The sequence below is a fragment of the Scylla paramamosain genome, chromosome 17 (genome assembly GCF_035594125.1).
Source record: "Scylla paramamosain isolate STU-SP2022 chromosome 17, ASM3559412v1, whole genome shotgun sequence".
NCBI lineage: Eukaryota > Metazoa > Arthropoda > Malacostraca > Decapoda > Portunidae > Scylla > Scylla paramamosain.
This window is the reverse complement of record NC_087167.1, coordinates 12,872,501-12,882,500: the sequence shown is the minus strand read 5'-3', so window position 1 is coordinate 12,882,500 and position 10,000 is coordinate 12,872,501. Positions and strand designations below refer to the sequence as shown.

The 10,000-nt window shown below is 46.2% G+C and overlaps 1 protein-coding gene across 2 annotated transcripts in view; it reads left to right on the top strand.

The window, feature by feature from the left end:
* Positions 1 to 1,983: 1,983 nt before the first annotated feature.
* Positions 1,984 to 10,000, top strand: part of LOC135108605 (headcase protein-like) — a 133,563-nt gene continuing 125,546 nt past the window's right edge. Inside the window, exon 1 of one of the 2 annotated variants that reach the window (XM_064019764.1) lies at positions 1,984 to 3,066. In XM_064019764.1, the coding sequence (XP_063875834.1) occupies positions 2,315 to 3,066 (752 nt within the window). In that variant the 5' untranslated portion in view covers positions 1,984 to 2,314. The remainder of the gene's footprint in view (positions 3,067 to 10,000) is intronic. The other variant, XR_010272367.1, reaches the window with a different exon arrangement.

Genomic DNA, 10,000 nt, shown 5'->3' with positions numbered 1-10,000 from the left:
GTAGTGTGCTTCAAGTGCTGTTATGTGATGTGGTATGATGTAGTGGCGTGCTGCAAGTGTTTTGTGAATTTGTATGGTGGCGTGCTTCGCTGCTGTGTGGTGTAGTGGCGTGCTTCAAGTATTATGCTATGTTACAGTGCGCTTTAATTGTTTAGATAACGTACTTCCATAAACCCAAGTAACCCGTGTGCAGCGTGAGGGTTTTCAAAAGGTGGGGGATGTGCTTGCATGCGCCATGTGTTACGTGTGACCTCACAGGCTGCGTCCGTGAGGCTCCGGTGCGCCACGTGTGGATGTTGGCTTCAGTGACCCGCCTTGCCTGGCGTGTGTAGCGGCAGCATTGGCGATTCACACACGAGTAAGGTGGGTTTTTCTTTCTGGAAGGGCTTGGGGCTGCATGGAGCACTGTATACAAGAGGTGAAGGCAGAAACCATACAAGCCCTTGGGTGAAATAATCGGCTGGTGAAATAATCAGCAAGGTTGGTGACAAGAGGAAAGAGGATGCACAGGATGGACGACGGCAAGAAGTGGTGAGGCAATGCAGGGCGGGCGAGCTACACGGGAAGCTAGTTGACTCGAGGGTAAATATAGTAAAGGGAAGTAAGTGCTATTGGTAGCCTAATATATGTTCAGTTCGTGATCCTATGGAGTCTTGCTGAACTAGTGGTTGGCATATAAAGGTCGGATGCCTCATTGATCTGTCTGATTGGGTGTGGCTGGCTGCTGCTGGAAAGAAGTCTGAGGTGGCATTAGTTGTGGCGTTGGTTGCATACTAGTGAATGGCGTGGATGAATGGAAGGATGACTTGGATTTCTCGAGCAACTAACTAAGAGGCGAGACATGCTACCAGGAGAGGGAAGACGTGCGTGTGGGTAGCGGCTGCTGAGGTCATTGGGGATACACAGATTCAGAAGCTGACTCCAATAAGTGGATTCTTTGTTACGAAAATTGAGGTCAGTACTGCGAAAGGAGCGATCGATTGTGAACGCCCATCCTGTCACCGTCACCGAGGAGTAACGTGAGGTCACGGATAGCCAGAGGGGCACTGATGTTATATTGGTAACGTTTAATAAGGAATCATGTTGCATGGGGCCCCTTTCTCCCCGCCCCGGACGAAACATTCTGAATTACCACGAACATCTGCGAAACTAGTGATGCGGGAGGGTTCTGTTACTATCCGAGCGTGTGTGATAATCACTCCTTAGAATATCGGTCAGCCCGCTGTTCAGTAATGCTTCAGTCATATCGCACTAAATTGCTGGATTTCCATAAAATCAGGTTAAGTCTCGCATGTCATTTGACTTTGGAAACTATGACCATTATTCGCGATGAAATTTAATGTTGTTCATTTTCATACTTTTGCAGGAGTATTTGAAGGTGGTGTGGTGTGGGCGGGCTGAGGATGCCTCCCGCTCCTCCCTCTCGGAGCAGCAAAGCATCTTCCACAGGCCCTTCCTTCACTGCCGACGCCTGCACCGCCGTGCAGGGACGCCAGGAAGCAGCGTTGAGGAAGCAGAAGCTACCTGTGCACTAAACATTCTGAGGCGTGCAACATCAATCCACAAATATAACGTATCACACCGGCAGATCGTGCAAGTCTCGGCGCTACACGTCCCTCCTCACCCCATTCACGCGCAAGTGCTAGCCGACGCTCGCCCTCCCTCACACAAGTTTCTCTTCGTGTGGTGTTGACAGAAAGTGAAGTCTGTAGATACAACACTGAGGACGACATGGCTCTTGTAGATATTATTGATATTCATAATTAGCCTGGTTTTATCTTGATTCAGTTATGATAGTTATCGTAACCAAGGAATCGAATGAGCCACGTGGTAATGTTATGTTGTAGAGCGCCAGCCAATGGCAGGCGGAACCGGCATTTAAGCTCCGCCCTCTAAGCTCACCTCATCCAATGGCAGGCAAGAATTCTCCTTATCCCTGCTAGCGCGGATATGCCACTCCTCCCGATGGCACCAAAACAGAGGCGCTTGAATCGTCGGGTTCCAGTTGCCAAGTCGGTTGCGACGAGAGAGCGAGGATGGAAGACTTGTGAAGCCAGAAGTGGCAGCGGCCAGCGACCAGCGGTAGTGCCAGTCAGTGAGCGTCAGTCACGGAAGTCGGCCAGAGGACATGGACGGAGCGCGGCTGTGACCGGCGTGAGGGAAGGAACCAAGAGTGGATGACACTCCACGCAGAAGTGGCAGGCGGAGGAGGAGGCCAGCGGCTGCTAAAACAGACCCAAGTTTGAGACACATCCCCCAGAGCGGAAGATCAGACACTTACTTTGACGGAGAGTAAACCCAAGACTGTGGACAAATGGTTAAAATGCCTCAGCGTCAACGGCACAACACGGGCGGGGGCGCGGGCGGGGCAGAGTTACCCCTGCTAGACCCCGGCGTGATCGAGGCGCACAATGCCGTCACCACCACCCGTTGCTGCGTGCCCCTGTCATGCGGGTGTTTACGGGGCTACGAGCCCATCAACCTCGATTCCCCGACTGGGTGTGTGCGCGTGCACTGTAACAACGAGCACTGTACGCTGGGTAACCTCATGCACGGCGAATGCTTCTCGGCGTGGGAGATGCACGTGCTAGCCTACCTCAGGTCGTGCGGCCGTGCACGCTCTTGGTCAGAGAAGCAGCGTCTCCAAAACTTATGGACCAAGCGAGGCTACGATCTCGCTTACCGGGCGTGTACGTGCCTGTGTAGCCGCGGACATCTGCGGAAAGACCTGGACTGGATGCCCCCGTCCGAGTCTGACGACGACAACAAAACCAAGAAGAAAAAGAAGAATCGTCAGAACCAAAAACCAGCTCTTGTAACGGTGGGTAACGGCGCCCTCAATAACAACACCAATAATGCCAACAACAACAACAATAACAACGTGGTGCTGAGCGGCCTGAGTACTACCTCAGGCTGCGAGACGTCCGGTCAGCCTTGTCAGCGTCACCGTAACAACTCCATTTCGTCCACCGGGTCCTCGCCACCCTCGGATGCTCCAACAAGCCCGCACCACACAGCCGCCCCCGGCAAGCGCCGTTCGAGGGACTTCTTCTCTGACAGAAGCAGGTAAATACAATTTTCCACGTGTCCTGCATGCCTCTCTTAGTACTGACACTTGTCTGACCTTCATAACAGCTGAGTCTTTAATTCACGACTCGTGATTCACCTGGCTGTCAAAGTTTGAGATACACGCCACAAGGATGCATCACACACACACACACACACACATGCACACACACACACACACACACACACACACACACACACACACACACACACACACACACACACACACACACACACACACACACAGCTGTCAGTTTTCCCTGTATTTGCGGTGTTGCAACCTCTTTACGCAGCTCAACAACAACTGTTTGTTTTGACACGCCTCCGTAAGCTAAGTCTCGATATCTCTTGGCACCACCCTGTTGACCTTGAAAAAGTGAGGTAGGGAGGCTTGCGGGGCGGGGGCTGCCTCACCTGCTCCTCCCTCCCTCCTTCCTACTCCCTCTCTGTTCCCTACGCCAACCAAATGGAAACGTTTTCTTATTGAGGAAATGCCATTTGCTGAGAAAGTTTTAACGTAATAATGTGGCCACACGTTTGGAATGTATTGACTTAATCTCTCTCTCTCTCTCTCTCTCTCTCTCTCTCTCTCTCTCTCTCTCTCTCTCTCTCTCTCTCTCTCTCTCTCTCTCTCTATTTTGTCATCTTCATCACCATAGAGTTTCGTTCAGTCTTTCCGACAATTCCTCAGCCGCCTCCTTCCTGCCACAATCTCGCTCAAAGTCATCTCTCTCTCTCTCTCTCTCTCTCTCTCTCTCTCTCTCTCTCTCTCTCTCTCTCTCTCTCTCTCTCTCTCTCTCTCTCTCTCTCTCTCTCTCAGAGATAGGATTTGTTGTATTTCAGTTTCCCTCCTTCCAATGCATAAAAATCCCTTTCCTGTATTTCTTTCCTTCACTTCAATTCTCTTCCTATTTCCCAAACTCCTCTCAGACCTGTCTATGAATTTATTAAGGATTCTCTCTCTCTCTCTCTCTCTCTCTCTCTCTCTCTCTCTCTCTCTCTCTCTCTCTCTCTCTCTCTCTCTCTCTCTCTCTCTCTCTCTCTCTCTCTAACCCGGCAACTAATCGATCTTGCTTTCCAGTCTCCTCTTCTTCCTCTTTCTCCCTTCCCTCTGTTTTCTTTCTTTCCTGTTCTAGAATTTATTTTCCTGCTTAACCTTATCTTGTTTCTTTCCTATTTTAGAATTTGTTTGTGTCTTGATGCTAACCATGTGTTTCTTCTCAGTCAGTCCTTTCTTTCTCCATACTTCTTTATACTGCAATCGTTTTCTTTACTTCTTTTTCTTTAGTTACCTCATATTCATTCGTAAAATATCGGTGCTTTTTACGTGATATTTTATCTTCCAGGTTTGTCAGTCCACTCTTATTCCAGGAAAATATACCTAATGCTCCTTTCCTCCTCCTCCTCCTCCTCCTCCTCCTCCTCCTCCTCCTCCTCCTCCTCCTCCTCCTCCTCCTCCTCCTCCTCCTCTCCACATCGTCTTCCTCCGCCAGGCCACAAGCATCATTAAGACCCACATCATCCTCTTGCCCTTTGTGTCAGTATTACGAGTCATTGTGCAGGTGGTGTTCAAGCACTCAAGTTTGGCTCTCTCTCTCTCTCTCTCTCTCTCTCTCTCTCTCTCTCTCTCTCTCTCTCTCTCTCTCTCTCTCTCTCTCTCTCTCTCTCTCTCTCTCTCTCTGATTCATGCCAAGTATTTGCTAAAGTAGTTTGCGTTGTTGTTCAGTAGTAGTTGTAGTATTATTAGTAGTAATCTGTATTATAGTAGTTATTATTATAGTAATGATTATTGTTGTATCACTTTCTTTGGAGTATGTCCTGTATCACACAACAAAGTATTGCCATTGTCATCTCAAAGGGAAAGTACATTGATGTGACAATGTTCCATTATCGCCGTCATCTTAAGCAGGGGAAAGAAATAAAGTAATTTAAAGCACTTTTACTAACTCCTGGAGTATATTATTTAATTAATACACTTATACTCTCTCTCTCTCTCTCTCTCTCTCTCTCTCTCTCTCTCTCTCTCTCTCTCTCTCTCTCTCTCTCTCTCTCTCTCTCTCTCTCCACACACTAAAAGAAGGGAAGGAAGTTAGGGTATCCAGTGATGAAGAGCGTTGAGGCGTCTCCCCTTCACCAGGACTACTACCGCGATGTAATATTTTTCCTTTTCTTTCTCCTTAACCTCCTCTTCATCCTCCTATAGCGTTGTCTCCTCCCACAAGGTAACCACCATAACCACACACCTCAGTCGAGCCGAAAGAGAGAGAGAGAGAGAGAGAGAGAGAGAGAGAGAGAGAGAGAGAGAGAGAGAGAGCGTTCGATTGCCGTATTTCTGGTATTGATTATTTAAAACACTCATTTGTCCGCCTTCTATCTATCCATCGGCCCATCACTCACGTATCTATCTATCTATATATCTGTCCCTCATTCCTCACACAGGATCAGAGCCGATGAGAAATTCCCCTTTCACAATGAAAGACCACAAGCCTTTTGTGTGTGTGTGTGTGTGTGTTTTCACGAACAAATAATCAGTATAGGGAATCTGAATGGCGTGGATGTCTGTGGGTGAGGTTCCTCAGCGTTGCGGTTCCCAAAGTCTTGAGGCCTCCATGGTGGCCGTGCCTCCCTCTTCTTCTCACTTCTTTGTTTCCACTTTACGGTTCCTATCCATGAGTACACACACTCCATAGTCTTTCTTTCCCCCTCCCTTCTCTTCCCTGCTTTTTCTACTTTACACGTTTCTCCCCCGTCACCCTCCTTCCTCCGCTTCTCAGCCTCTGGTCACGATATCTTCCCAGCTCAGACCGGCCGTCGGCTCGTTCAGTTTCCACTCAATCAAGCCGCAGCCACCCAGTGTATGTATGGTCTGGCTGTGCTAGTACCTGGCTCCCGGCTTTAAGAGGCTGTCTGAACGGATGACTTTATATACTAGGCTACCTCCTCTGTTCTCATGGTTAAGCTGGCTCAACTACTACTACTACTACTACTACTACTACTACTACTACTACTACTACTACTACTACTACTACTACTACTCACTAAAGGACAGAGAAATGTGTGTAGTTAAAGAAGCGTTTCAGATTTAGACTACAAAGCGTAAAGAGTAGCAGGCTTTTGTCTTCCCTCTTTCTTTGCCTTCTTCCTCCCTGCTCTCGTTTCCTATTCGAGTGGCTTTCAGCCTCATCTTCCTCACCTTGCCCTGAAGTACACTCTTCCTTCCTGGGCGTCCCTTCCCCTGCCTCCCTCCCTCTCTCCCATCCAGTCAGCTGCCGTGTAGTCATTTGTGTTAGTCTGAAGGATCAACAAAGTTCCCTCTACCTTCCCTCTCTCCTCTCTGTGTGCCACTTCCCTATACCTCTTACCAGACTCCTCCTCTTCCTCCTCCGCTTCTTTTTCCTCCTCTGCACCTTCACGCCCGTCCTTACAGTAGAGTGAGGGGAAGGACGTAGACTCTATCAGGAAAACAGTGAGTCACAAGGGAGGAACATGTTTATTGTCTTACATAATGAAAAGTTTAGCTTGTTTTTGTCATAAGAAGATGAGGGTCTCTCTCTCTCTCTCTCTCTCTCTCTCTCTCTCTCTCTCTCTCTCTCTCTCTCTCTCTCTCTCTCTCTCTCTCTCTCTCTCTCTCTCTCTCTCATGTGTAATTATTTACTATACAATGAACAATATTTTCTTCCTTTTAATGAAAACTCAATTTAGCACTCTTCCCTTGCTTCCCCCGTGTCTTCCTCATCACTGACGCGAAAATGAGACACGAGGCGAGAAACAAGTCCGTACATGGAAGAGGACGGGAAAGGGAGGGACGAAAAGTTGAGAAAACGATGGAAGTGTAGAAGGAAATTAAGAACTGAGTGGGGAAAAACGTAGATTGGAAATAAAGAGGATGCTTCCGTAGAGATGCTGAAGGAAAAGGTAGACAGAAACAGAGAGGAAGGGAAAGAAGGAGACAAAAAGAAGAGTTACTGATGGAAGTTTGGTAGAGGAAAGGTAGAAGTGAGTAGGGAAGTGGTAGATAGGACAAAAGAGGAGGCTACCACAGAAGTAAAAAAAAAAAAAGAAAGAAAATAGATTAAAAAAAAAAGGGAAAAGGGCTTAGAAAAAAGTAGGGATGAAAGTTAAGGAAAGGAAAGAAGTGAGTAGGGAAAGGAAAAGAGGAAGTTACCATAGACATAAGGATGAAAAATGTAGAGGTGGAGAGGGAAGCAGGAAGCCGCGGTGGTGGTGGTGGCTGAGGAAGGGGAGGTGGAAGGGCTGTAAAGGGAATGTGGAGAGGCCTTGGTGGAAGTGGCGGCGGGGACCCACACGCTTAATGGGTCTCCCGCTGTAATAGGAACATGAAAACTACCTATTCCCTTTGCAATTTAATTAACGCCACTCAGCCCCTGTCAATATCTGTTCCCGTGGGGGGAAAAATTACTCGGTGAGAGAGAGAGAGAGAGAGAGAGAGAGAGAGAGAGAGAGAGAGAGAGAGAGAGAGAGAGAGATATTTATATATATTCTGGTCTTTCGTATGCTGTAGTATTTGTGGGGGAAAAAAAAAAAAGCATATTTGCATCATTCTACCGCAAGGGACCGCCCGTCACCACACACTTTTCAATTCTCCCTCCTGCCCTCCCTCCTCGCGAAAGCTGCAGCGTCCCCGATCACCCCAGCCTACTATTCCCGGCGTTGTATTACGCGGGCTACGCGAGTCCTGCCAATTACGAGTCATTACAGTAATTGCCAGTGTCTCCGGCACCGTGATGGTGATAGCATTGCTTCATGCATTTTGCTTGCGTTTTATTTAAGTTACATGAGGCAGCTTGCTTCCTGGAGTGCTGTTTGCTGCAGTCTTCCTGATGATAATAAACATGGTACAGAAGCTGGCTGTGTTCATCTCTCTCTCTCTCTCTCTCTCTCTCTCTCTCTCTCTCTCTCTCTCTCTCTCTCTCTCTCTCTCTCTCTCTCTCTCTCTCTCTCTCTCTCTCTCTCTCTCTCTCTCTCTCTCTCTCTCCCTCCCTCCCTCCCTCCCTCCCTCCCTCCCTCCCTCCCTCCCTCCCTCCCTCCCTCTCTCTCTCTCTCTCTCTCTCTCTCTCTCTCTCTCTCTCTCTCTCTCTCTCTCTCTCTCTCTCTCTCTCTCTCTCTCTCTCTCTCTCTCTCTCTCTCTCCCTCCCCCCTCCCTCCCTCCCTCCCTCCCTCCCTCCCTCCCTCCCTCCCTCTCTCTCTCTCTCCCTCCCTCTCTCTCTCTCTCTCTCTCTCTCTCTCTCTCTCTCTCTCTCTCTCTCTCTCTCTCTCTCTCTCTCTCTCTCTCTCTCTCTCTCTCTCTCTCTCATTCCGGCCTCCAGCAACACATCGCCCTAATAACGTCATATTTCCCTTATCCCAGGAGTCACTGCCTCACATTCCCCCGCCGCCGCTCGGGTGCCGCCGTACATGGATATAATTTGATAGAAATAAGATGAAAAACCTTTTACTGGGTAGCGCGAAAACACCTTATTTTTTTTGGTTAATTCTACGGACTTTTCTTATCGATTTTTGGAAATCCTACATTGTAGATCAAAATGTGTTTTTTTCTTTTATGTACTAATAACATGATTATCTCCAAATATTTTATTTGACATGTGAATTTAACTTCTCACGATATTATTTTGCGCTTTCACTTGAACAAATTTTGATGTAGTGCTGCAAATACATTACCTGTATCATAGAAAACAATAAGGATTTGACATTTTTCTTCAGTTGTGATTGAAAATTGCTTCCTGTAAAAAATAATGCTTAAAATTAATAAATAATAATAATAATAATAATAATAATAATAATAATAATAATAATAATAATAATAATAATAATAATAATTACAAAACAATAACCATCAGTAAAATAAAAATAAAAATTATTATTACATCACTACATTTTTTTTATTTTATTATTATTATTATTATTATTATTATTATTATTATTATTATTATTATTAATATTAATATTATTATTTACTAATTATTATTATTACTATTTTTATTATTATTATTATTATTATTATTATTATTATTATTATTATTATTATTATTATTATTATTATTATTACAAATAAGAAATAAAGGTAGACACTCCTGCCCCGCGCCGCACCGCACGGCACAGTTGGATAGCAGCGCCAGCCAGTGCTTTGCTTCATACTCAGTTGTAAAGTGATACAACACGACATTACTTGAACAAAGCATTACACACACACTGAAGTGTTTTATCGTGGTGATACAAAAATATTGGAATATGATGCTGTACCTACAATGTAATGAATTATTACCACCATATAATTTCTGTATCTTCATTCAATTTATATAGTGGAATACTTTTTTGGTATCTTACAAAATCCGTAAAACTCTATATGTAAGCTACAGAATCCGTAAAACTACTTATGTAAGTTAAATTAAAGTAAATTATTTTCTTGGTAGTAAAATGAGCATCAAAAGAGCGCACACCGAGGGGCGCGTCACTCATCAGCGTGATGGATGTGTGGCGGCCGCGAGCTGTACAGTAATAGAACCGTTCAACATTAGCTTGCTACTGCCTCTTCCCCTCAGGCGTGCCTTGTATAGGAGAGGGATCGCCTTCCAGGAAGTATGCCGCGTCTCCACCTACACAGTGCATGCTTATTGGCGGGGCAGGTAACGAACAAACCTTGATACAGTACTTCGAAGCAGCCACGGGTCTGGCACGTGATCACCGTCGAGGTGTTCAACATCACGGTTACTGATATTTATTATTTATTTGTTTTATTTTTCCTCTTCATTATTTACTTAATAATTCTAGATGCACGTACTGTCCCAAGCTCGTTTTCATTGAATCACCATAAATCCTGTGCGTCCGCTGCATAATTTCGTGAAGTCCATTCTGACAGCACATGTTTACTACGTTAGGTTGCTGTGCGATACAGCCCGTGTTCCCAGTGCCCCCG